Source organism: Manis pentadactyla, chromosome 11 (genome assembly GCF_030020395.1).
Source record: "Manis pentadactyla isolate mManPen7 chromosome 11, mManPen7.hap1, whole genome shotgun sequence".
In the NCBI taxonomy this organism is placed as follows: Eukaryota; Metazoa; Chordata; class Mammalia; order Pholidota; family Manidae; genus Manis; species Manis pentadactyla.
Genome location: NC_080029.1, coordinates 90,365,636 through 90,392,875, shown reverse-complemented (window position 1 = coordinate 90,392,875; position 27,240 = coordinate 90,365,636). Strand labels below are relative to the sequence as shown.

Sequence of the window (27,240 nt, the reverse complement as noted above, 5' to 3'; positions counted from 1 at the left end):
AGGACAGAGAGGAGGGGGCTCCCCAGACTGCTGGGCTGAAGTTGAGAGGCCAGGGATAGGGTGAGGAGGGCAGAGGACAAGCATGGTCAGGGGCTTCGGTCAACCCCCTCTGGCAGCCCCCTGATAGAGCAACCCTGCTCTGCCCCACCACAGCCACCATGCAATTTATTGTCCAACCTAGACGATTTGTGAGTGCAAGTAAAAATTACTCCAGAACAGGTATAAACTAGGCCTGTTCTGAGCACACCAGGATATAGTGGCCACCCTGGCCATGGGGCCAAAGGCTGGCTCTTGGGCTCCAACGTGGTCCTCAGGGACACTGTCTGTGACTACTGCCTCCCCCAGCCTGGCCACGGGGTGTTATTAGACCACACCCTGGAGCGCCCAACCCTTCTAAAGCCAGGCCCAGGGAGGAAGGCAGGGTCTCCCCCATTCTAGGTCCCCGTGCTTTCTGCCCTCTGACTGCTGACATAGGTGCCACCACTGTCTTCAGGGGAACAATTCCTAGAGGAATGTGCACCTTCCTGGGGCCAGGTGGGGGGTGGCCTGGAGAGCCCTAGTAGCCTGCTAGCCCTAGAAGGTGCACAGAGGCCGGAGTGGTATTACCCCGTGTCCAGCTGCACTGCCTGTGTCCCCCTCAGCAAAGCCCTGGGATCCCCCAACTCCTCCCTTCTGCTTGCCCCCCATTTCCAGCTGGTTCTCAGGGTGTCCCCACATTTCCAGTTCCTGGTTTTTAGTTCAGCCCTCACCAACACCTGCCTGGAACATTGCAAAGGCTGCTCCCCAGGTCTTGTGGCCTCCAATCCACCAGCACTAGCCTCCTTACACCCAGGCCTGAACACAACACTAGTCTGCTTGATAGGCAGACAAAACAAAACAACAAAAACAAAGACCCTTCCATGGGAGGAAAACACATGAAAAAACAAAAATATCACCACAGAACTCAACTTCCCTACAAGATAAAGACTAGCACTTCCTCCTGAACTGACTCCAAAGTAGCTCTCAGCCTTGTCCCCAGCACCCTCAGGCTTCCCCGGCACAGGTACTTGGCACTGTCTGTGCACCTCCTCCTCTGCTGGCCCCATGCCCACACACCTGGAATCCCCCACTACCTGGTAGAGTCCTGTGTCCTCAAGGCCCTCCAGCCCTGACGCCTCTGCCCTATCCCTTGAACTACTGGAGTTACCCTGGTTCCAGACCAGCTGTGAGGGGCATTCCGGGTCTGTCTCCACAGCCGGAGGTCCAGAGGCCCCAAGGCCTACTGTAAACTCAATAAATGGCGATTGAACTGGCTGATCCTTCCTACTCACTCCTGGTTCTTCAGAAGGATGCCTTTGAGGGATGGAAGGATGATTTCTGAGGTGCCTGCCAATTCTGCATTTAAGTCTGCAGCCTAGGGTTGGGCACATACCTATCACCCCGTTTAAATCCCTCTAAGGAAAGAAAAAATCTTAATGCTCCCCTACCAGGAGTCTCCAAAAATGGCTCAGAATCCTCTCAGTGGATCTGCAAGATCAAAACTATTTTCATAGCAATGTGAAGAAATTATTTGCCATTTTACTCACATTTCCTCATGACTATATGGTGGAATTTTTCAGAGCTATATGATATGTGTATTTGCAACAGATTGGATACAGAAGCAGATGATACCCAGCTGCTGCTTAATGGACTTAATAGTCCAACGTTAAACTATAAAATAATGCCACTCTTTTCACCAACTTAGCTTGTTTGGGAAAATAGAATCATTTTTTCTTTAAAAATATGTTAACATGCAATGAATTTATCTTTATATTTTTATTTCAATTAATAAATACATTTTAAACTTCTCAATTTTAATTTCTGATACACTAAATGTCAACTGCTATATCCCACATAGACAAAAGCTCTCAGGGTCCTCAATTTTTAATTGGTAAAAGGGACCTGATACCCCTACCTTCAGTTACCCCTCTGCTTTTCCTCTTAGCAGCTAGATTCCCTGGGAGCTGTCTACCTTCTCTCCCACTGGCTCCTCAGCCCTGCCATGTGGCTTCCTGCCACTGTTCCTGAAATTGCTCTGAGGCCACAGAGGACCCCCTGGCATTTTGTCCAATGGATACTCCTCTGTCCTTCTTTGACAACCAAGCAGCATGACCCTGGATCTCAGGACACAATACTGTCCTGGCTCTCCGACCTCTCCAGCTGCTTGTCCTTAACTCTTCTTGCTTCACTCAGGCCACAAGGGCTGGGGTCCTCAATGTTGGGCCTGGGCCCTATTCTCTTTTCTGTCTACTTCCAGGGCATCAAGCACTGTCTCAGTGTGTATGGCTCCCAAATCTCACTCAAGCCTGTATTTATCCCCTAAGTTCTAGACCCACATCTCCAGCTGCCTCCTGAGTGGGGATGCATCCCCAATTCAAACACTCAAATGCAGAGCAGACATCCACCCCCACCCTTTCCAGGAACCCTGGCCCTCTTCCCTCTGCCTCACTCTCCTCAGCAACCAGCCACACCAAATCCTGCCTGCCTCACCCCCTAACCCGCTCTCCAATCCGTCCTCCGGCCCATTCCCACTGCCACACCTCAGTGTCTCTTATAAGCAGTCTCTTCCCTTCTCCGAATCCACAGGAGCCCCGACCCAGGAGGAAAGCCACCTCCACAAGACAGCACAGCTTACCAGGCTGGCTAGGGGGATGCGGCCCTGCCACCCCTCCAGCCTCATGTCCGCTGCCCATGCCACTCTATCCCAGCTGGTCCGACTTTGCTTCCCCTCTGATGCAACCTGTTCCCAACTTCTGTTGACCAGATAGCTTTTCAGGCTCAGGGCATGGCCTCATCACTCCCTCCCCTAGAAAGTCTCCCTCCAGGTTAGGAGCCCTTTGTAAGCTGAGTGTCCCATTTTCCTCCAGTAATAACACATTCCATGCCAATTGGTCATTCAGAGTTCCTAGTCTCTGAGTCCCTTAAGGAGGAAGATCTCTTCATGGCTGTATCCCCAGTGCCTAGTTCAGTGCCTGACATACAGCAACTTAGTAAATACTCGTTGAATGAATGGTTTGAAGAATGAGAGTCCATATGCAACTAGCTGGCAAGCAGCTCTCCCCTCTCCCATCCAGTATAGAGCAGGGCTCTGCACTGAGCACCAAGACTGGCTGGCTGGCCCTGCCCTGGCACAGGAGGCCCCAGAGACAGCCACCCAGGGCTCCTGTCTACTGCCTTCAGTGTTGTCCTGACTCAGCTTCCAGAAGAACCTGGCTGGACTCCACACGTCTCCCGTCAATGGCCAAGACACGAGGCCTCCAACACATGGGCATCCTCCCTAGGCACAACAGCTGCCCAGCTTCATAGAAGCTGACCCTGCCGGGAACAGCCAGACCAATCCAGGGGACCAGCCACAACAAGAGCCACAGCAACACATACCAGTGTCCCAGTGTAAACTGATGCTCAGAGAACTGAATGCTTTTCTGGAGGTCACTGGGCCAGTGAGAGAAGGAGCTGGGTTAGAGCCAGATTCTTGTGCTAAAGCCTGTCATCTGGGCTCGACACACATTCTGCAAGTCCAGTAGAGTCCGAACCCACTGAAGGACAATTCCAGTAGAGGAACCCAGGACCAGGCTGAGATCATGGGGCTGGCTTTCCTCTTCCATTCTGACACAGCAGCCAAGGAGAGAGGGTGAGCATTAGGGTAGTGTTGGTAGGGCAGATACACAGGAAGCCCGTAGATTCAGGGAAGGAGGCTAGGCCCCACAGGGAAGCTTGGATGAGAGGAGAGCACTCATTCCAGGCTCTACCTGGCCAGTAGCAGCAAGGTTCAGGTGGGAGCCCAGAGGGCACCAGGGCAACTCATTCCATCCATGGTGAGTCCTGGCAGGCCAGGATAACAGAGAAGGCACAGTTCACGTCACAGCCCCAGGAGGCAACACAGCACCTGGATCTCAGAAGTCAAAGAGCCACCAGGTCCTCCAGGCCGCTGCAGTCAGGATTGTCCTAAAACTTGTCATCACCCTACCTTAACCACAGGCTCTTTTAGCAGGAGGTCAGGGGTTCAATCTGGCTGTCAGGAAGAGGTAGCAGCTAGAAGACTTGGTCTGATGTCCAAGCCTGTCAGCCTCCTCAGGGCAGCTGGGAGGAGACACAGGGCACCTGGTTGGTGGCAAGGACACTGCTCACAGGACTGCTAAGTGGATCCACATGGAGCATAGATCTGCACTCAGGAGGCATTCTTTGCATGCACAAAGCTGTGAATGGTGCCCATGGAAGTGGTGGAGCCTGGTAGCCCTGCCTGCTTAGCTGCCCCCTCCCTGGGAGAGAGGGATGAAGATGAAAAGGGAGCTCCTTCCCTTTTCATGAGCCTTGCAGGGCTTTAGCACCTCACTTGCCCCAAACCCCCATCTGAAGAAAACCACATTCCAGCACAGATAATAAGAGATCAGTTTATGGATAATAGTATGGGACAGACTAGGAAGGTGCCAGGGCCTACAGTGATGCACTTCCCAGGAATAAACCAACAGATAAAAGGTGACAGAAGGTAACAGAGGGACAGAGAAATAAAGCCAAATGGGTAAGAGACCCAGGCCCAACCTAAGCAGCTGTGCCCTGGGGACCTGAGGGATAAGCATATTTGACAAGGGCCACAGTTCTTGTAGGACCCCCTCCTTGCTTCTTTCTGCCCCTCACCAGCAGGCGGACCTTTCGCAAGCATTATTTCCAGGGCTAGAGAATGGTTGGTCTGAGGGCAGGGGCAGAGGGTCAAGTCTTTGGAGGCTCCCTGGGGGGTGGAGGCCTGGGGGGTGCGGGGTTAGCAGCAGCACTGGGGGGATTTGGTCAGGCAATAGGTGCCTGGGGTGGGACACTGCTCAGCAGGGCCCCTATGTCCCGGGCAGGCCCCCCACCCTGCCCACCACACCAACATGGTGCAATAAATAGTTTCAAGTAGTAAGTTAGTGTCAGGCAGGAGAGCTGGAGGCTGGCAGACAGGCAGGGGCTTAGGAGAGAGAAGCCCCCAGTCACTGATCAAGTCCTCTCTGGGCTCTAGCTGTATCATGTCAGAGTGGGGTCCTGCCCCCCATGTCCATGTCAGCACTCCTTGCAGGGGCCCAGCCCCTCAGACCAGTGCCAAAGCCTGCTCCATGGGGCAGAAGCAGGGCAGCATGGTGCCCACAGCATCCACGATGGCTGCCAGGTGATCATCCTGTGCCTGAGGCCCACAGAGCTGCATGAAGTCTGCCAAACGCAGCAAGTACTCAAGGTTGTGGCCAGAAAAGCCACGGCAGGCCAGGATCTGCGTTGCAATAGCTTCCTCCGGTGCCGGGCCCAGGTAACCAGGATTCTGTGGGGTAGCCACATAGGCCAATGCCTTGAGTGGTTGATCAGGGGCCTCTTGGGGGTAGAAAGTGACCTCCTTTGTATCATAGCCACCGAGCACTGCCTCCCGCACGTTCAGGTACTTCAGGGCCTCGCTCACCTGCTCATCTCGAACCTGGTATGCTACACCCCAAGTGCAGCCCTAGGAGGAAACACGAGCAGCGGTCAGTTGTAACAGCTCTCTGCTGGTCCCACCCTAGGACCATGCTCTATAAGCCATCTAGTAGCAATATACCAAGCCCTCATTCTCCTTGTCTTACCAAGAGTTGACATGGTCTAGCCCCAGACTGTCTCAGGCCCCACTGTAACCCTTTTGAATTAAAACCTGCATTTTAACAAGATCCGCAGGTGATTCTTGGGAGAGCACTGAGCTAGAGCTAGAAGGTATCTATAATCTAGTCAAGGACAGCCAAGGGCCCATGAGCTCCATCTACACCCCTCCACTATGGGCCCCAAGGTCTCTCTCCTGACTCAGGCACTTACCTCATGATCTTCAAGGAGGGTCACCACACGGCCTGGCTAGGGAGGGAAGAAAGATTTTTATAAAAACAAATTAGAAGTCAGCTCTGCCATCAGTACCAGAGGAAACCCTTACCAGCCTTGCTGGCCCAGGCCTCAGAGAGCACCACTGATACAGGGGGAAGTGGAGGGAGTGATGCATGGATGCAGGAGAAATAGATCAGGGCAGTGGCCCAGACTGTTAATCAGAAATATTCATCAACACAGTGATTCAAAGGATCACAGATTCAAGCCATTACACAGCACCCACTGGGCACACAAATTTGAGCCACAAAACGCAGGCATAGGTTACACGTTTCCCCCATCAGCACGGAGTCACCGTCTGCCCAGAGAGCCCCGGACATTCCAGAGCATCAGCGCCCACTATCCTGTCTCCCACTATCCTGTCTCCCACCCCCTCAATGCCTGGGACATGGTCGGATGCTTACCATCTTGTCGCTGCCCCGGTGGAAGGTGTCTCCCTGCCAGAAGCGGCGGCTGTAGCCGCGCACGAAGCCCACACGGCTGTCACTGTAGGCGAAGTCGGGCCTCCACACCAGAGAGCCGTATCCGAAAATCCACAGCGCGTGGGAGTCGCCATCGTCCCGGGGGTGCAGCGAGGGGGGCGGCGAAGGGGCCGGCGAGGCCGGTGGAGTGTTCTGGGCTGCGGACTCCTGTTTCATGGTGCCGGGCACAGGGACGGGCCCTGGCGGCCTCCGGGGCTGGTCTCCGGCGCGGGCACGGAAAGACCGACGGACACGGACACCTGGCCTGGCACCTTTAGGTTGCTCCAGCTGCGCTGCCCTTTCGGAGGCGCCCTTTAAACCCTCCAGCCGGGATGCCCCGCCCACCCCGGCCAGCTGCCGCGGTGATTGGGGCGGGGAAAAGTTCCCTTTTGGCCAATCACCTTCGTATTTTACCGCTCGGTTAACCGCGCCGCCCTCTGAGTGGGTAACTGAAAGGCCTGCCCGGGACCCAGTGCACCCGCTGATTGGTTCGGCTCCACCTCTATAGCAAACCTGGCAGGAGTGATGCAACCACCCGGAGGTTTCCCTACCTCCCGCATGCAGCAAGGGCTCCTCGGATTGCGTCAGGCGGCGGGCAGTGGGCACGGTCATGGGCAGTGGTCATCTTAACGGCAGCTTCTTCATGGCCTGGGCCCTTCAGGAACCACGGAAGGCGGGGCCCAGGCTGGTGTCTCCCTAGCAGTCCTGCTGATGCACCTGGCGGAATCGCTCCCTCCCCAGGTAGCACGTACTCATGACCCGGACCAGTGCAGGGCATGTCCAGAACAAGCGCTCTGGGCGGCGTAAATGCCAGTCTCTGGGGCTCCGCCTGGGACCACGCGCTCTGGAGAAGCCATCTGAGGCACCCCTAGCATTCCGCACAGATGCCTCACGCTGTTGGCCCGCGTGAGCAAATGGAGAAACTGAGTCACGGGGCTGGGAAGGGGTTCTACAGAGGCGGCGAGGTTGAGTCAAGCAGAGCACCCGGAGCTTGAGGGCCTCACGTGATGGCTCCGCCTCGGGGCCAGGTGTGGGATCCCCTGAGCCGGGTGCGCTCCAGAAAGGGCCAGTGAGAGCTCTTGGAACAGCCGAGTCGCTTTTGCAGTGGTGGCAGGACCTGCGGAGAGAGGCCATAAAGACAGGCCAGCCCTGCCCTGAGGCGATGGGTTTAGTTCTGCGCGGACAGGAGGTTTGCAAGAGTGGTTGGTTGGGTTAATCCTTAGGCACCGAGGTTCTGGGAGTTTCCGGGAGCAGTCGCAGGCAATAAGAGCCCAACTGAGGCCACCAGAAGGCTGTGAGCAGCTACCGGCCTTCTCCCTTGGTTACTGGCCTCTGGGCCTTCTGGCCCAGACAGGATTTTCAGGCCGTCTGGGGCTGACCCCCTAAATAGCGGCAAGGGACTGCCTCCGGATATGTTTCCAGCTGTAAAAGGGAAACGGAGGCAACAGAAGGCCGGCCTCCGAAACTGCGGAACTCAGGGGGACTGCTGATTAGATCCGGGGGAGCCCTCTGGCAGAGAAAAATGAGCAATATTACTAATTATTAAATTCTAATAAGGCATCCAAACTAAAAATTATCTGTACTTGTAAAGTCTTTGCAAAGGTGTCTAAGACACACTCTCCAGTAGGAATGTTGCAATATATGGTGTGAATAGTTTGAAGTTAGTTCTTTAAAAACAAAACAAGTTATACATTAATATTTGTCAAAGAAATAATCGGGAAGAATATACCTAAACTGTTAGCAGAGCCTATCACTACAGGAGGGCTTTCAGTATTAAATGCAAACATTTATGTACAAGTTTGGGGTTTTTACAAAGAGCATGAATTACTTTTACAACTGAAAAGAAGTACAGGCAAAATGTTTCTGGTCCTTTCTCTTTCCCTCCATTTTCCATGTTTACTCCCCCCTCTACTCCTTTGCTCTCTGTCCTGTCTGCTTTCATTCATTTGAGTAAGTCCTTTGCAGCTAGCTTCTTAGGGAGAATATGCCGTCCTTCCATCTGCCTTCTTCGGGGAGTCGGGTGGGAGGCAAGAAACTGGTACGAAGACATTGCTGGAAATATCTGAATTGGCACAAACAACCGCTTGAAAAGACAGCTTGGTGACACAAACCAAGAATCGTAAAATGTCCCTGCCCTTTGACCCAATACTCCAGGACATTATTTAAAATAAAGAGCCATACGCCTGTAGATTTCTCAATGCATCGTTATTTATTAGAGGAAAAACAAAAGAAGGAAAAGTACTTATATATCAAAAAATAGCTAAATATTTAAGTAACTTATGGTCAGTCCACATAGTGGAGAAAAACCCATTCGTGTGGACACAAAGAAAACAACTTGAATATCCAGCAATAGATGAATTACTATAGACATAAAATTAAATCTACTCAGTCATTAGAAACAATTATGTATGCCCGTAGTTATTGACATAGAAACCTATCTATGATGTATAACTATGTGAAAAAGCAGGTTATAAAAAATTGTAATATAACTTTTTAAACTGAAAAAGTCTGTACGTGTTCACTTGCATAAACAAAAAAATCTGGAAGAACACAAAAAAATACTCAGTGATTATACCTCTGTGTAGTAGAAATACATGAGGTTTGCACTTGCTTTTTTGTGCCAATTCAGATGTCTAAGATTTTTTTAAGAGAACATAAACCACTTCTATTTAGGAAAAAAAAAGTTGAAAAATAAAAATCCATTACGAAAACAATGTACAAAAATGCCTGTGATTCCATGGACAAAAATGGAAAATATGAACTGTTACATGCACTATGATTAAAGCTATTAAAATAACAAAAACAAGATGCATATTAATAATGGATGTTCTGGGGTATTGTGATTATGGGTTATTTTTTTCTCTATTTTCCAAGGGTTATGAAATGTAATTTTTTTTAATAATGAAAAGTTAACTTTTAAAGAGTAATTAATGGGTTTTTTGGTGGCTGAGGGGTAAGCAGCCTATCAGAATCACTTGGGAGACATTTTCAAAATGCCCATTCCCAGACCCTCTCCTACCCTGACCAAAGCTCCAGGTTTAATAACTTCTTTGGTGAGGTCACTGGTAACCAGCCTTGGTCCACACAGAGTTAGGCACTCCCTGTGCTGCTTCAAACACACTGTCATCGCCCTCTGTGTCTGTCTTCTCCACCATGCCGACAACAAAAAACAGTCCTTTCTTGGGTGCTTACACTGAGCTGGGCAGTTTGCTAAGTGCTTTTCATCCATTTGAATTATAAACGTCACTACTTTGTGAGGTAAATATCATCTCATAGGTGAACAAACCGGAGCCCAGGAAAGTTTAAGCAACCTCGTCACAGTGACACAGTGGCGAGCTGTGCAGCCTAGTCTGAAGGCAAGTAGTCCAACCCCAGAGCCTCCATGCAGATTAGCATTTGACACCCTATCTCCCACAAACCTGAGAGGTCCCAGAAAGCAGACTTGTCTTTGAAGGACTAGAGGAACCAACACAGTGCTGGCTCGTGGAAGGTTCTGCACAAAAGTAAGTAGCAATGAAGCTCTTCCTTGGAAAAGGCCAGGGCACCCTGGGTTCAGAGAAGGAAGAATCCTGCAAGACATAAATTCAATCTTGACCCTCTCAAAATAGGAATCCCCACAACAGTTGGCCCAGGGGGCTTGGCCATCTTCCTGGGGAACATTGCTTCCTGTTCCCATTCCTTGCATATCCTTGCCAACAGAATCTGTCTCCTGCCCTCCCACCAGGACACTCCCAGGCAGTAAATCACCTCACTCAGCCGGTTCCTCTCTTAACATCTCCAACAATCAGCCTATCTTTCCTCCAAAAATCCCCTCAGGAAGGGGCCACAGATGTGCCTGCAGAGGTACCCGGCTCCTGAGAGCAGCCCCTCCACCTTACAGAGTCACACATGGCTTGCACATGATGTGCACATGGCTGCTTCCTTTTGGGACCTTTCCCAAACTAATCTTTCCTTATTGTTCCCCTCAGGCCATCACTTCTCATTTCCTTATGATCTGTTCCTTCTCATTTCTCATTCCAGTCACTGCAATGACGTCCTGGTGTTAGTGGGCACAATTATTTGAAACAAGGAGGGTGTGTTTTAGGAGGTAAGGAATCATGATCATTTATTATGCTAAATGGGAAGTTCCTTTATAAAGCTGCTGATTCCAGAGGGATGAAAAACCTTCCCAGACTTGGCTCTAAGCTCAGTTTGCCCAGATTTGAGTCTATCTCCACCGTTTACCTTCTAGGTGACCCAGGCACACTGTCTCTGGTCCTCAGTTTTCTCAACTGTGAAGTAGAGAATAATAGTACCTAACTTGTAGGTTCTGGTGAGAATTGAAAGAAGTAACACCTTAGCCAGCACCTAGCACACGGAGCACTCAATGTACGGCTCCATACAATTTTTAGTCCAGACTTTTCACTTTCCATTTCATACGGGATAGAGCCATAGTCTACGGTGATATTGTGATCTGTAATTAGAAATACCATATTTGGTCTTCACCCTATTCCTGGTACAGAATTCCTAAAACCGTTGGAATTTCCTAAGTGATAAGACTGATAAAAGTGTCTTTTGTTACTCCTAAGCCCCTGTCAACCACACCTGAGTTTATGTTAATGAGGAGACTACTTGGAAAGTCCCTAAGGATGGGGGCTGGTTGCCAGGGGAACCAACCATGTGACCAGAGGGTTGGAACTTTCTGGGAGTGGAGAGGGGAGATTGAGTTAAATCACTAAGGGCCAATGATTTAATTAGTCATGCCCCCATAATGAAGGGTTTCTGAGACCTTCCAGGTGAACACATGGAGGTGCTGGGAGGGTGGGGAGCCCAGAGGGGGCATGGAAGCTCCGTGCCCCTTCCCACATGACTTACCCTACACATCTTTCCCATTTGGCTGATCCTGATTACATCCTTTTATAATAAACCAGTAATCTAGTAGTAAACTTGTTTTTACCTGAGTTGTGTGATCCACTCTAGCAAATTAATTGAACCCAAGGAGGGGATTATGGGACCCATAAATCTATAGCTTGTCAGTTAGAAGCACAGATAACAGGCCCACTGAGAGCCAAGGAAGTGAAGCCCTTTAACTGGAAGCCACTGGGACACTATTCCCCAAGGCCACTGCAAATGGGAAGGAGAGTCCAGCGCCCTTTAGATCTCTGTTACCAGAGAGAGAGAAGAAGCACCAAGTGAAGCAAGTCACTGGGTGGAGGTGAAACTGAACTGACCTAGACTCATGGCCCAGACGTCTGGACTTGGAATTGGCATCTGAAGTTGGAGGCAGTCTTGTGGGACTGAGCCCTTAATCGATGGGATGTCACACTATCTCCAAGCAGATAGTGTCAGGATTGAGTTAAATTATAGGATGCCCAACTGGGTTTACAGAAGTACATGATGTGTGGAAGACCCACATGTCTGGTATCAGAAGTAAAATCATGCTGTCATAGGGTCTTGAGAGCAGCTGTGATGCACAGGAAGAGTGTTTTCCTTTACTCTACCTCTCAATCTGACACAATGCAGAATTGAGTGGGTCAGGAAAGCGATGCGGCAGTATTTTGATTCAGTGGAAGAAATCTCCACTATTTCACCCTCCATTCTTGTCATGCAATTCACAGGTTATTTCAACAAATAGGTGCTAAGGGAGTGTGCCGTTACAGGGCAGAGTGGGTGGTAGTCAGCCCCAACCCACTACTAATGGGATAGTTGCTTGTGTATGCTCGTAAGGAGGGTGAAGGAGTGCTAAAATTAATTAACCCACAATCTGGGGGGCTATACCTCCCTCTGAAAGATAAGTGTGTCTTCAGGTCCTTGTCCCATGTGCAAGAAGGATACAGGTCCCAACCCTGGCAAAAGAATGGGATGAAGGGGTAGCTGACTCCCTCAGTACAATCCACATCAGCAGGGGGAGAGAAAAGGAGAGGGCAACTGCCCTGCTGGTTATGCCAGCTGAATCCAGGGCCAAGGTGGGAATGTTGCTTGGTGTGTGCAGAAAGCAGGGACTATAAGGACCCACCCATGTCCTAGAAGGGTGCATGGGATGGTGGGAACACCTGGCTCCCTGCCCATTTCTAGCTTGCAGGGAGGGAGGAAGACACGGCTGACTGGACACCCTGAGGTGGCCAGTGTTCCAGTTATTCTAATCACAGGCCTAGCCCACCTGCAAGGGGTGAGGCCAAACCTCCAACAGATGGTTGGGATGGTGGGGCCTCCCAATTCCAAGGAGAGAGGAAGGTGTAGTTCAGGAAGTGGCTGGATGCAGGACTGACAACTGCCATTGGGGGGAGCATTTCAGTGGAGTGACAGGGCTGCATACAGAGAGGAGACCCATGGGGTCAGAGTTGAGTATCAGATCCCACTGAGGTGCTGCACTGCGGTAGGACCTGGCTTTAGAAGAGAACAGCCCATGCTGAGAAGTTTGACTTCTCCAAAGAGGCCTGACTGTGGGTGCAATGAGGCCCACTGAGAGCCGAGGAAGTGAAGCCCTTTAAATGGAAGCCACTGAGACACCATTCCCTAAGGCCACTACAAATGGGAAGGAGAGTCCAGCACCCTTTAGATCTTTTACCAGAGAGAGAGAAGAGGAAGCACCGAGCGAAGCAAGTCACTGGGTGGAGGTGAAACTGAACTGACCTGGACTCGTGGCCCAGACATCTGCCTCTGTGGGTAAGGAATGGCAGTCCTTGGACAAGCCAAGGGGCACACCTCCAATTGCCAACCCCAGGGCTTGCTTTGCCTCTAGCCTGAGTGGGGTAGGGATCACTGGAGGCAGAAGGGCTGTAACCTCAAATGGCTTTTTGGACCCTGCATTGTAGTCTTGGAGGATCTCTGGTGATGAAGAGAACCAGCTGAGCCCTCTCTTGGCCAGAGTGTTAAAGGGTGCAGGGCCCCAGAGGCCAGGGAAAAGGTGACAAAAGCCACTTGGAAAGATCTCCAAGGGGAAGGGAGACTCTTGAGGACCTGGGATCTGGTTGTCCCCTCCACAGTCAGGTTCTTCCTACCGCTACTCCCTACATCAAAGGAGACTGACCTGCATTAGGGGTGTTCTTGAAGAAGGCACAAAGGGAAGCAATGGTAGAGGCAAAGCTGGGCTCTCAGCTCCCTCCTTGGTCCTAGGGCTACTGCTGGGACTATCGAGCCAGGCTCCAAGCTCCTCTTTAGTCCACCCCCATCCTATGTGCTGGGAGAGTGGAAACTACAGAAAGTGGTTTGCTGGCATGAGCTTGAGAAGGAGTAACCACCAGTGGAGGAAGTTGTTACGCACAAATATTTTCATACACCAACTCATTTCAACCTCATAGTAATGTGCAAGTATTGTCATCCTCTGAGAAGGTAAACATAAATTAACTAGATGATTAGCCTCCTTGGCACAGACCATGTTTTATCGCCGATGCTTGGCATATAAAAGATGTTCAGTGTGGAACGAATGAAGAAGTGGATGGACTCGTCCCAGGTTACTAGCCAATGAGAGGTGGTGCTGGAAGGGAGCTTCAGCCTCCCAATTCAAACCCGTTCCCTGCCTTTCTGCTTCCCTCCGGGAACCGGGTGGTGCGGCAGAGAGCTGAGGACTGCCGGGTGGGGAAGGAGCTGGCTGCCTGCGACGGCTCAGAGTACGGGAAACGGAGGGCCTTGCTTCTCTGGACACCCTGAGGCATCTTTAGGGGAAAGCATCACGCTGATCTCTCTCCAGTTTAGTCCTTCGGCTTAGGGTCTCAGGGCCTGGAAGCAGCACTGCCCGACGAGGACGAAAACTAAACTCGCGACCTGTTGCCCCCAGGACGCGGCAGGGCTGAGCGCCGAACCTTGGCGGCGGACGGAGGCCGCCCTCCGCGCGCCACCCCGACCGCCGCGCAGCGCCCTCTGGCGCCGGGGAGCAGGACCCGGGCCGTCCCGCCTACTGGCACGCCGGCAACGCTGGGGTCCCGCGGCCGCGGCCCCGGCTCCGGCCCCGCACGGGCTCCCAGGCCGGGGCGGGATTCGGGGATGCAGGGGACGGAGCCTAGCGGACGGGGGAGTCTCCGAGAAACTCGCGGCCTTCGGCGGCTTCCCGGCCCGGGAAGTGAGCCGGGGTCGGGAGGCCGCAAACAGGAAGTCGGGCTGTAACAAAGAGCGCGGGGGGCAGGGAGCCGCGGAGCCGCGGACCTACCACCGGGGCGTCGGCGGCGGCCGCAGGTGGAGGGCTGACGCGGGGCAGCGCGCCGCACCTGCCTCTTCCGGCGCTGCTCGGGGCTCCTGGCCCGCCGAGATCCGGCGGAGCTACGGGACAGGGCCGTGCGCTCTGGGCGCGAGGGAGGGTGCGGCTGCCCGGGGAAGGCCGCTGGGACCTCCCAGACGCATCCTCTCCCCGGGAAGGGACAGTCACAGTTGCCTGAGTGAATCATTTCCATCCCCTTCCCGGAATGCAGCTGGCCACGTGGGACGGAGGGTTGGCTCTGCTGATCGTGCGGACCCACAGGGAAAAGCTGAGAGAGCTGCATAGCAGGGAGAGCCCTCGGGGCTTGTCAGAGGTGGAGTGTCAGTTCTACCTGAGTTTAGTCTAGTAGCCTTATCTACCTGGGATGGGGAAGGTAGGAGCCACCGTCCCTTTTTTTCTGAACCTGAGCAGTCTGACCTTGGCTCTAAGGCAGGAGCATGAACCCTGGATGAATAAGCAGGATAAAGGCCTTTCTCCCTTCTTCATATCCTCTCCCTGACTCATCTCCCTGCAGAGATATCCAGGTGGTTACTGGCCACTGGACCCTGGAAAAGCAGCTGTCCTCAGAACTGGAGGTCACATGAGGTAAAACTTATCCTTTAGGCGGGGCACTGCATTCAGGCACTTAAGGAACTGCTAACCTCTGAATTCTCTTGTGAAGTACTCGGCAGATTAAATTTGGATGTTCACTAAATTGTGGACAGGACTTCATAGTGAATCTAGAGCGATCATCTGCCCTTGTTTCTGCCAAGTCTGGGACTGCTATACACTTGGCCACTCCAGCAGGAAAGTTTTGGGTTCCTGACCTGTGAGAAGGGGCTGAACCCTCAGGGAGTGACCGCCAGGAAATCCTGGGAAGAGAAGGGCTTCCACTGTGGCCTGTTCACACTCCAAGTGCCCAGCCCAACTTCTGTCATGTCACTAGAGGTGGAGCCTGGCACGAGCCAGTTTGGAGTTGCCCAGACCAAGTCCATGCATGGATCCCTTCTTTCCCCAGAAAACCTGCACGGTGGACTCTCTCAGCTCCCTGTCTAGGATATTAGAGCCTACAAGTGGGGTAAGCCAGCCAACTCCTGTCCAGGGCCCTTCTTGCAGGGCCTGGCCACCCATGCAGTCTAGCACGGCCTTGGTGGTGTGGACGTGCAGGCTTGCGGGTGTCCTACCTGTCCCCCACATGGGAGCCTCGTCATCTTGCCTTCGAGTCCCAGCCCAGTTTCCCCCGCCCCCAGGGCCCGGGAGCTGCTTTCCTGTTTCATTTTGGGCAGGAAGAGTGAGGTCGTGTTGTTCTTCCCCCTGCTGCCGGCTTGGGCTGTGGGAACAGTTCCCTGAATGTTTTCCTGTTTGATACCCTGTGTGTGCAGCAAGGGGAGCAAGGAGCAACGACCAGGGCAAGGAGCGTGTGCATGCGGGTGCGTGTGGGTGAGCCTGGGACTCCTGCTCCTGTGTCTTTGGCATAAGCACTCAGATCAGGGGCAGGTGTGCTGTTTGTATGTGTTGGGAGAAGGAGGAAGAGGGAGGGCAAGTGGCATTGCATATCCTTGGACTTCACTGTAAGCATCAAGGGGTCTATTTGCTTTACTGTGGACAGGCTGAGAGCTGGGAGAGTCTGGTCAGCTTTTTTGTCAATGGCTCATTTTTTCATCATTTGCTGTCCATGGGGGATGTCTGTGGCTGCTGAAAGAGGACTATGGCACCTTAGGAACCATCCTGTGCCTTAGAGGAAGCTAGGCATTAAGTAGAGACTGGGAACTCCCTCATTAGTGTCTCAGCCAGAGAAACCTGGACTCAGGGAAGGCTACCTCCTCCACCCCCAACCTCCCTGCAGTCCAATAAGCTCCTGCAGCTTTGGGCAGACCAGATGTCGGACTCAGTTCTCTTGTCCAGCTGCAGGGAGGACAGATCCAAGGCGACCCACTCGCAGCCCCACAAGACCAGTGCCCTGCTGGGGCTGAGGAAAGAGTAGGGTACCAGTCCATCTAAAAATCCTACAATGGCAGGACCTCTTGTCATTATCTCTGACAAGAGAATCTTTTTGAAAAGAGGAAAACAGGCCAGATTATGCCCTTCCCCAAAAGTCCTGTAACCCCCAGGCTGACCAGGGAACCCATAAACTTTTTCAGGCTTGAGGAGAGAAAAGGGTAATATTGCCCAGGGAATGGTGGGAAAGGCAGCTGCAGCCAGTCTCAAGCCATGAGGCAAGGAAGGCTGGCCAAGGCTGGGGGCTGGATGGGGGGGCCAGGTCTGCCAAGCACTGCAAGGGGGTAGGGCCTGGAGCATAGCTGACCAAGTCTGCATGCACGTACAGGTGCCAGTGGGGCAGCGGCAGCAGCATGAGAAGGGGAGCCGGGCGGAGGGGGAGAGGATTCCCACTCTGCCATCACAAAGACAGGACCCATGAAGTAGTAAACTCCTGTACACATCTGTTCCACATTATAAATACACGTTATATACAAAATAATGTTATAAAATGTAGAAAGGTCAGTGCTTCTGATTCTTAAATTATCGAAATACTAGACTCCAAAATAAACTACAAAAAACAAAATAAAAACTCATATTATTGATTTCTGAAGATCAGCTTCAAGGTTGGTCTGGGGCAGTAGTGGGTGTGGGCAGAGCCCAGGCTCGAGGCCACAGGAACGGGCCCGAGGGAGGAGAAGGCCTAGGTGGCAACAGCGCCCGATTTCTCCCTCACTGGGATTTCCAGCATCACTGCCCTGAGCTCCCCAGGTAGGCCTGGTGCCCCAGGCAGATGCTCCGCTTGTCTGCTCACAGGAGCCCACTGAGGACTCACCTCAGGAGGCATGTGAGGCCAAAAGTGGTGGAAGCCAGGGGAGGCTTGGCAAACATCCTTGCCCAGAGGGCCTGGGCCAAGGAGAGGCCACAGAGGTGTTGTGAGCATGGCCCACGTGCAGTAGTTGGAGGCATGGAGCAGAAAGTGCTCCCCCATTTCAGGTGCTCACCTCACCTGCAGGGAAACTCCTGCCAAGAGCCACACCCAATGGTCTCCCAGCCCACAGATGGCTCTGCCCTTACTGGCTTCCTCTCTCCTCTCTGATTTGGACCCAGCTGTCGCCATGGAGCCTGGGCCAAAGGCACTTTTGGAAACACAGATGCCAGTGGAGGTCACAGCAGCTCCAGGCCTCACAGGACCACTGTCACGCCCTCTGGAAAACAGGCCAGAACCCAAAAGGAGCCCTCTGAAGGCCGCTGCTGGAAAGGTAGGTCCAAGTGGCACCTCTCCTCTGTTCCCCTGGCTGGTGTGCCTGCCAATAGGATGCCAGACAAACACCCAAAGGTGTGGAAGGGAACTGCATCTCTTGGCAAGTTCATAGTCTATCCAGTTCATGCCATTCCCTCTTCCTCCTGAGAGCAGCACGTTGCATATTAAAAATGTCCCATCCAGGATGCAATGTAAACAGTGCAGAAGGAAGGTCCAGCTGCTGGGGCAAAGCTGGTATGTCCTGGGAAGGCTCCTGCCTTATACCTGGGGAGCATGTGGAGAATGGGGAGGTAGGTTACCCTGGGGTACAGCTCTCCTCCAGGCCTCCCTGGGAGAAGCCAATGGGGTAGGTGGAGGGAAGGGAAGGTGGGGAAGCCCTCCCTGATCTTCTGTCCCAATATATGCACATGCCTGGGAGCCTGAGCTCAGGTGGGCCAGTGGAGGAAGCCAGAGAAAAGGGGACAGAAGGGCCCCAGGCAACCACCCTCACCCACCAGCAGCTGGGAAGCGGCACCTGGGAGCTGGCCAGGTGCCACAGCCACCTGCCCAGCCCAATACTAAGCAGGAAGGGACCGGGCCCAGCTCACCACCACGGCTCCTGTTTCACACCCCCTGTGGCAACGAGACCAGCAGGGAGCTGAGGGCCATTGAACCTGGCCTGCTCAGGATGGGTTCTGACCCACCACCCTTCAGGAGCTGCCCCAGGGTCAAGAGTAACAAGACCACTTGCCATCCCCAAAACACAGGAGGGGACATGCTGGAAGAGAAGGTGAGTCCAGCACTCACCTCTGTGGCAATGACACATTCATTCCTCTCCTCTGATATCAAACACACCGACTGGTACATGGAGTCCCTTGGGGAGCATATCGCTGCTATCCGACACTCTGGCTTTTCACTGAGGGAACACAAGACAGGCTAGTGAGGGGGGGTGGGGAGAGGACTTGGGGGAGGGGGTGTGCTAACCTGGACCCTGGAGAGCCAAAGGGCGCAGGAAGACGTGGCTCTGGGAGAAGACACCGGGACTGGGGTGCTGAATGCTAACAGGGAGGGTGGGTAGTTAGGAACAGACCCCTAAGAGAGCCACAGGACCCCCAGCCTTATCAAAGGGTCCTCAGGTCTAGAAAAAGCCAGCACTGCTAGTAAAGGCAAGCCATGCTGTGGAAAGATGGGAGTCACAAGAGACACAGGGTGGACACTTGCATTGGTGAATGAATGAATGAATGAGTGGAAGGGAGGGCCAGAGGACCCGTGGCAGGAATCTTGTGGGTGGATCCTCCTGTCAGTAGCAAAACCCCATTTGCTTAAAAGCAGTCAGGAACCTGGTGCCAGCCTCCCACCTGCTCTGGGGTCCAGGCCCTGGGCCTCCAGGTGCCGCTCACCTGTGTAACCGCAGTGGCGCCTTCTCCCCTAAGCTCTTGTCACTGTGGGGATACTTCCCTGGCATGGTGCCTCGCCCCAGGGATCCTGGGGCCAGATTATAGTCCAATGTGTGGTTTTGCTGTTTGCCGCAGTTGGACTTATCCAGGCCACAGTCCACTTCCAGCTCCTTTTTCTGGTTTGTGTTCTTGAGCTGGGTGGTGGGGATCAGGTTGTCCTTCTGGAAGTCCGACAAGTTGTTCATGGCTTCCCTACTGCCATCGTCGGGCCGCCGAAGCCGCAGCTGCCGCACAGCCACTGCCACCATGCCCAGCAACACCAGTACCACCACCAGCCCCACGCCCAGGGAGACAGCCACCCAGGGGAAGCTGGGCGGCATGCTCACGGGGAACTCGCAGCGGCTGCCCACAAAACCATAGGGGCAGTTGCAGACGAAGTTGTCCAGGGAGAGGCCAGTGTAGCAGGTGGCCCCATTCAAGCAGGGTCCCGACGAACAGGCATCACTAGGTGTCCGCACCTCACAGCGCCGGCCAGAGAAGCCGGCAGGGCAGGTGCACACTATCCCATTCTCCAGGTCATGGCAAGTGCCACCATGGGCACAAGGGCTGCGGGCACAGTCACTAATGTGGAGCTCACAGTGGGCGCCCGTGAATCCAGGACGGCAGCGGCACAAGCGGTTAGGACCTCGATTCAGGCACTGGCCCCCTGTGGTTACACACGGGCACAAGTCAGCGGTGGCCTGGGAACCCCCCTGATGCATAGGACTGGAGGCCCAGGAACAAGCTCGGGTCCTTCTGCCTCCATGAACACGGCCAGCATTTGCAGATCTCATTACAAAGGGCACTGAAGAGTCAGGAGACCCAGAGCTGAGGGTGACTCTAGTCTTCCCTTGCCTCAGTGGCTCACTGGTAGAAAGTACGAGCATTTATAGAGCTTTACGGTAGCACTGGACAGATGTGCTGGGCTTTAATCTTGGCTGGCTCTCTCTAGCTGGGGATCTGGCACCTGTTGCTTTTCCTTATACTTAAGCCTCATTTGTTAAATCGGAGTATAATGCTATCCCTTCCATGGGAAATCTCTAATGGTTAGGTAGGATAATGCATGAAGGCAGGAGCACATGCCTGGTATTTAGTAAATTCTTAAATAAATGCAATTATCAGTGTTTTATTTAATCTTCACAACCACATGAAAGAGGACAGGTATTATATTTTCCTGTTCAGTGATTAAGAAACCTTGGCTCCAAGGTTTAACTAAGTTAACATGAGTTAACTAAGTAATTAAATTAGCCAGAAAACAGGCTCCATCTCAGCACTTCCAACCCCTCCCCAGCTCCTTAGACTTCTACACAATGCTCTCTGCCTGCCTCATGGGGGGTCACCAGGGAGCAAGGAGACAAAGAGAGCCAGCATGCTTTGTGCCCCAAAAGATGCTGTCCATTCATTTTGGATGCCTTTTGGTGGGCTCCACGTGGCCATGGGGCAAGGTGACGTCTTCACAAGCAGGGCTCTGACTGTGCCAGCCTCCCTCAAGGAGGGATATAACACCTCCAAAATCCCTCTCTCCAGCCCAGGACTTCCTGGGGAGGATCAGAGGCCACTCCAGCCAGGTCAGGGCTCTGACATGGGAATAGGAATGGAAGCCATGCAGGGTGTGCACCACCCCTTCTCCCTAGGTCTGTACCCACTGCTACTCTGTTCCTCTCCCAAAGCTGTCCAACTGATCAAGCAAAGCTCTTCACTGTCCAGAGCAGAATGGGAACCCGCATCAGCCTGCTCAGAGTGACAAACGAGGCCTCTCCTCTCCTGACCCTCCCTCACCAGAAGGCTCTCCTGGCTCCAGGGCTGGTCCACCAGGTTAGCAAGGCAACAGGACGTACCATTGGCGCACGGGTTGCTGGTACATCTGTCTACTTTCTTCTCACAGTTGGAGCCAGTAAAGTTGGGGGGGCATTCACAGGCATAGCTGGCCCCCTGGCTGTGCTCCCGGCAGGAGCCACCATTGAAGCAGGGGGAGTCAGTACAGGTCAAAGTGCTGTGTTCACAGTGCAGGCCATAGTAGCCAGGGGGACAAAGGCAGCGGTAGCCATCGTCCTGGTCCTGGAGAGAGACCAGAAAGGGACCAAAGTCAGACCCTGGAGGAAAAGATGCAGGGCTAGGTAGTGGCTAGGCCCTACCTGCTCACTGTCCATGGCTGTGCATCCACTGGCCACTTGGGGTAGGGATGCCTGGTTAGAGCTTCCTGCACTGGCCTGGGCCTCACCTTACAGCTGCCTCCATTGCGACAGGGGTTGCTGTCACACTCGCTGAGCTCCAGCTCACAGTCAACACCAGTGTAGCCTGGGCGACAGGTGCAGGTGTAGCTCCGCTGCCCACTGTTGGAGCACGTTGCCCCATTCCTGCACGGGGAGTGATGGGTGCAGTAGTTGAGATCTGTGGAGACAGGAACCACCCACTGAGCAGAGCCAAGAATGGTTCCTACATCCAGGCTCCTTGTAATGCAAGTTCACTGCCCATGTTTGGCCCAGAGGCTTCAACTCAAAGTCTTCTAGACCCAAATATCCTTCCTTCTTCCCCAGTGAAATCATGTATATCGAAGCTTCTTGAACCACATCTGACCAGTACAATCAATCGAAGTTGAAAAACACAGCTGGACAGCTGCCTGCCAGGTCAGCCCACAAACACTGGCAGTCAGGGTAGAATAAAAGTAAAGAAGAGAAGTGGATGGCAAGGCAGGTGTTGAGGAGGAAGTCAGAAAGTCTCCATTGTGGGGGAAGGGGCCGCTGAGATAAGCCTGATAGGCAGGATGATATTTTAACAGGTGGAAATGGCAGAGGGGAGGCGAGAGCCACCACAAGTAGTGACCAGGTATTTTTGTTAAAGGGGAATGTGTTATGAGGGCATTCTGAATGTCAGTATTTGTTTTCTTATTTGGGGAGGACTAGAAGAGAGAGCCAGACAGAGCAAATACAGGCACTGTAAGGGCTGTGTTTGCATATGATGAATATATGACTGTGTCACGGGAACAAATGTGGGGAGAGGAAAGAGAATGGGCAGGAACCAGGTGTGTGTGTGTCTTTGTAAGGGAGAGGGAAGAATCATACACACACACACTCACACACAGGGGCTGAATTCGAAGTCTCTGTGCCAGTGAGTCAGGGCCTAGGCAAGTTCTGTCTATCCTGGCAAGCCCCTGCCCATCCTCCCCAGGTCTGTGCTGCTGTCTCCATGGTAGCAGCCACTCCATTTGACCCTGAAAAATGGGAGGCACATGCTGCAGCTGGCTACCAGGAGGAAGGAGAAAAGGCTCCCTCCCCCACGGTTAGGACTGGCAGACCCCTGTATAGTCAGAAGAGGGACCAGGCCCCCCCACGCCCCCGCAGGCACCAGGAAGAGCCGGCTGGGCTCAGGCAGCTGCCTGGCAAGTGCCCTGGGGAAGAACAAGGGAGGCCGTTTCTGCTCACACCGAGGAGTCGGTTAGATGTCACTTTGCCCAGAGGCCCAGCTCACCCACAGCCTCGGGCAGCTGGTGGGCACACCCTACAGGACAGCTGTTTAGGGGAGAGCTGCTCAAACAGCCTTGGCAGGTAAGCAAACACCTAGGGGGTTAATAGGTAACTACAAAGTTGAAAGAGGAACTGAGCTTGGCATCCCTCTCTGGCCTTGCTGGAATTTGTGAATGTAACCTCCAGACTGCTCATTTGTCACTCTCCTGGCTTCTCCAGCTACCCTGCCTCCCCAGCACCTGAGGAAGAAGGACCCACTATCGCACTCTAGGCCAATTACAATGACTCTTAAAGGTTCTAGTGCGAAAACCAACTCAGCAGAAACCAAGTAAGAAGCGTCCCGGTGACAACTCGGGTACTCTGGTTCCCGTGTCTGTCCATCTCTTCCATCTCCTGTCCCCTCTTGGCCCTGACTCACCTTGGTCACAGAACAGGCCTCCCCAGCCCTCCTCACAGGTGCACTGCCAGGGGGTGCTGCAGGTACCATGGCGACAGCCGTTGTGGGGGATGCATTCATTGCAGAGGCGGCCCTGCCAGCCTGGGCGGCAGCTGTTGAACAGAAAGGAGGCTGAGGATGAAGTGAGGGCCTGGCCAGGGGACAGCTCCCCCTACTCCACTTCCCATCACCTACTCACATGCATTCTGCTGGCTTGCTGCAGTAGCCATTCTGCTCATGACAGCCAGAAAGACAGACAGCTGAGGAAAGAAAGCAGGCCTGAGTAAGGTGGGAATGCCAACAACCCAGAAGCCCCACTCTCCTTCTCCTGGCCTGAGGGGTACCCCAGCTTTCCTGGGCCCACTTCCCACTCTTGGCCTTCCATAGGAGCCCTGGGTGTCTTAAAGGGCAACAATGGCCCGGGGGAGGAGAATGCAGACTGGGTGGGATGCAGTAATGGGGTCCTGTGGGCTTTGGCAGAACAGAGAGGAGTGCTGAGCAAAGAGAGGGTAGAGTCTGAGCCTGTTGTAAGCATTCCCAGCTGGTCCTGAGGCCCAACCAGTGGGCAGCCCAGACCTGTGCTGTAAGGGAGGCAGGCTGTGGCCGAAAAGACACCTCTGTGTTTGCTCAGGGGACCCCCCTTCAGGCAGGTGAGAGCTTGGCTGCTTACGCTGGTCGCAGTACTCCCCAGTCCAGCCAGGCAGGCAGGACAGGCTGCCATCTGGCTGGCATACGTAGTGGCCGAAGTGGTCATTGCGCTTCTTGCACAGGCGTGAGCAGCTGTCCCCATAGTAGTTGTCACTGCAGATGACCCGGTAAGAGTAGCGCAGCCTTGTGAGGGGGCTGGTCTGCTCATCCAGTAACCAATTCTGGCCCACAGCTAGAGAGCCCTGGATGGCGATCTTGCTGATGAGTGCGTCTGGTGGCAAGGCCTCTAAAGGGGCAGAGGTCCAGGTCAAGGAAGGGCAGCCAGTCCCCAGTAGTCCTAGCAACTGCTGGATCAAACTAGGTAGTTGTCCACATGACCACCCCCCAACCCTGCCAGCAAGTACAGGCCAGAGGAACACAAGGGTCCCACTAGTTAGTTGCCCTGTACGTATGCATGTGCAGGGGGCCTGATACCATTCAAAAAGGGGACAATAGAAGGATGTTAAGATATCCCACTGTTCTGGAGGCAGATAGGCAGGGGGAAGAGGAAAAGAGGTCAAAATGGAAAAAATAAAATAAAAGGGAAAGAAAAAGAAAAGCTCTCCGGGCCTGGGGGGACCCTGAAAGCAAGGGGTCCTCTGGTGCGCATTCAGGGGTTCTTCCCTCGAAGATAGGTAATGCTTTTTTCCTTTTCAAAGTGAGAATTGTTGTTCTGCTGAAATATCCTTTTCCTCTGTGTCAGAACAACATCCCAAAGCCATTATTCCCTTTCCAAAGGAGCGGAATTCGCGAAAGGTGTAAAATACAGGAAGGGGCCCGTCAGCGGCGCTGGCAGCTTCGGCCTTTCTCACCGCTGTGCTCCCCGCGTTCCCACGCCAAAAATAACCCGCAGGAAACGCAATTGTGCTCAGAGTCCAGGCAGCGGGCGGAATCCGAGCGTCCAGCGCGGGGCGCAGCTCCAGGCCTAGCTAAGCGTCCTGCCCCCCGCCCCCCACCTCCCACCCCGCACTTCCCCCGCCTTTTACAGGTTAACTCTTTCGGCGCTGTGCCCTGTCGCCCCCCTGTGGCGGCAGAGCGAGCTACTCACCTGGTCGCAGGTCGTCTCCTGGCGCGTGCCAAGCTTCGATGATGAGTGAGAAGGTACCCTGGGAAGCGAAAGGAGGGGCCGGGGTAAGACAGAAGATAGCGAGATGAGTAGGCGCGGGGGCGGGGGTGCCTTGCGGCAGCCCGTTTAATCAATCTAATTGCAGGATACAGTTACGGCGCCCGGGTCAACATAACGGGTCTGCGTGCCGCCATCGCGCGCGAGCCAGGAAGGCGAGAAGAGAACCCCAGGCAGGAGGAGGGTTAAGATATGGGGGAATGTATGCGAGGGCCATTCGGAGGTGGGGGTCGGGCCGGGGTGGTAGGTGATGAAAATTGTATCCCAAAAGCTGGGAGAAGTGAGGGCGTGGAACTGGGAAGAAGGACACTGGTGAAAACCTTCCCGAAGATGAGGTCCCAGGAGATAGTAGGGAAGAAAGGATCAGAAGAGAGAGCCCTGGTTTTGTTTGGTGGTTCTGTTTTGTTTTTTGAGGGAAGCGAGGAAATCTGAGGCGAGAGCTTTGGTCCCAGGGGGCCCCTTCTTTCGTCTTTCGTGACCTCCCAGTGAGCCCAGGCTGTGCTCACCGGCCAGGTAAAATTGAAAGGCAGTTGGAGAGGGTTGCGTCCCCCGCCGCTACTGTTATCCCCGACGGCGAAGGAGTTAGTGCCCAGCACAGGAGTAGAAACACTGCCGAAGGTGCAGGGTCCGGGAGAGACGACAGCCTGAAAGTGCTTAAGGCAGACGCGGAAGAAGGTCCGGCAGCCGGATTCGCACGGCCGCCCACTAGCCAATACGCCTCGCTCGTTGGCAAACTCCTGCAGCTGCAGCTGGAAGACTCCCGAGCCGGCGGCGCGCTGTTTCACAGGGACCGAGGGAAGGAGAGAGGGGAGCGGTCAGCCTGGCCGACGCCCGGGGCTGAGGCGCGGTGGAAGGGGGTGGAGGGGCGCGGGACGTTACCTGCTGCCAAAGTGCCACCAGCAGCAGTAGCGCCCAGCCGGAGGGGCTACAGGACGCGGCTGCCATCCCCTAGGGCGTCTCTCTCTCCACCCGCCGGCTCTGAAGCTGGCTCCGTTCAGGACCTCGCTTTCCCGAGCGTCCACCCCGCGGAGGGGTCCCTGAAAAGCCAGGCTCTGCTCGGGGCTTTCCTCTGGCCTCGCCTGCTCTCTAGCTCCGCTCCAACTGCTGCGGTAGATAATCCAGGTGAGGGCGGCTGGGCGGTGGCCGCGCTCAGGACGTGTCCTCGGGCCAATCCCGGGGCTTCAAGCAGGCTAATGCTCCGGTACACTGTACTGAGACGGCTCGAGCTGCGGCCCTTGGCCTCCTATTCCCAGCCTGCGCTCAGCGCCGCTACTGAAACCTGTGCGCTGGGGAGCCTTCCTTATATATATTGGCTCCTCTCCTCGCCGCCTGTCACTCAGACCCATGGTCACTCTCCCCTCCCCTCCGGGTCTCTAGCAGCTATAGCCCCAGCGCCGCCCGATGGGGGCCTCCGCCCCCGCCATCCTTGTCCCCGCCAGCCAGTCAGGCACAGGTCTCCGCCCCTCCGTGCCGCTCTCAACCCCTGGGTCCCCCAGCTATGCTCTTGCCGAGGTGACCAGTTCTTCGCAATTGCGGGGTTACCAGCAGAGACCCCGACAGTTGGAGGTCAGGGGGAGAGCCGGGGGGAGGTGAACGAGTGGTTCCCGGATGGTCGTAGGGGTGGAGACTCTGGAGAGTCCCTGAGGGTGGTGTGTCCACAGCCGGCGCTGGTTACCTGCAGCCCTCGAACAGGTAAAAAGAACTTGAGCCCAGAAAGCGAAAGCAGCACCAAAGAACTCCGAACTAGGTCTTTTTCCTAGAGCTTCAGGAGCCCTTGCCTCCTCGGCCCCTAGCCTGGAGAGCCCACCCACCAGGCGTTCCCGGCGCAGCAGGGAAGCCAGCGGACGCATTAACTTCTCTGTGGGCACTCGGGACAGGGCGCGGGGCCAAGCGTCTAAGACTCAGGGGTTCCCTCCCTCCACCCTAGTAGCGGACAGGGGGCGGGTCCAGCGCGTGCCAACTCCCTTCAGCCCCAAGCTAGGGCTCAGTGCGTGCCAGCCCCTCGACGCGTGATCCGGGCGGTGGGGGAGGGGAGCGTGGTCCCCGAGGTGGAAGAAGGGGGGGCGCGTCCTCAGCTGTATGGTAATGAGGACCTGGCCCCAACTCCTGCGCCTCCCCTCACCTGGGTTCAGCTCCAGCTTCTGTGCCCACCCCAGCAGCCCCAGGCACCCGCCCGCATCCCGTCGCTCTCTTGGGGCAGAGAGGAACTCTCCTGGCTCCAGAGCTGGCTCACGCCACTAGAGAGCCAAGGTGAGGGGCTGAGGTCGGGCAGGCCCAGGCCCTCTCCTCACAGGGGAGATGTGGGGTGGAATTGGAAGAGAGCGGACTCGCTTTGAGTTTCAGGCTGCTTCACCCATCCTGCCTACGCGGTTCCCCCG

General features: G+C 54.4%; 2 protein-coding genes across 2 annotated transcripts; both read right to left on the bottom strand.

Annotated features, from left to right (window-relative positions):
* Positions 1-4,389: 4,389 nt before the first annotated feature.
* Positions 4,390-10,768, bottom strand: CHAC1 (ChaC glutathione specific gamma-glutamylcyclotransferase 1). The gene is made up of 3 exons (XM_036923817.2): positions 6,288-10,768; positions 5,824-5,859; positions 4,390-5,482 (listed from the first exon to the last, which is right to left on the bottom strand). Exons 1-3 carry the CDS (start codon positions 6,954-6,956, stop codon positions 5,081-5,083), a joined length of 1,107 nt encoding a protein of 368 aa, XP_036779712.2. The 5' UTR covers positions 6,957-10,768; the 3' UTR covers positions 4,390-5,080.
* Positions 10,769-16,925: 6,157 nt separating this feature from the next.
* DLL4 (delta like canonical Notch ligand 4) lies at positions 16,926-26,136 on the bottom strand. Its single transcript, XM_036923820.2, has 11 exons — positions 25,742-26,136; positions 25,369-25,638; positions 24,788-24,845; positions 23,723-23,986; positions 23,252-23,312; positions 23,035-23,165; positions 21,374-21,543; positions 20,991-21,210; positions 19,117-19,819; positions 18,524-18,632; positions 16,926-18,001 (listed from the first exon to the last, which is right to left on the bottom strand). The coding sequence occupies exons 1-11, from the start codon at positions 25,805-25,807 to the stop codon at positions 17,996-17,998; spliced, it is 2,058 nt and encodes a 685-aa protein (XP_036779715.2). The 5' UTR covers positions 25,808-26,136; the 3' UTR covers positions 16,926-17,995.
* Positions 26,137-27,240: the final 1,104 nt, after the last annotated feature.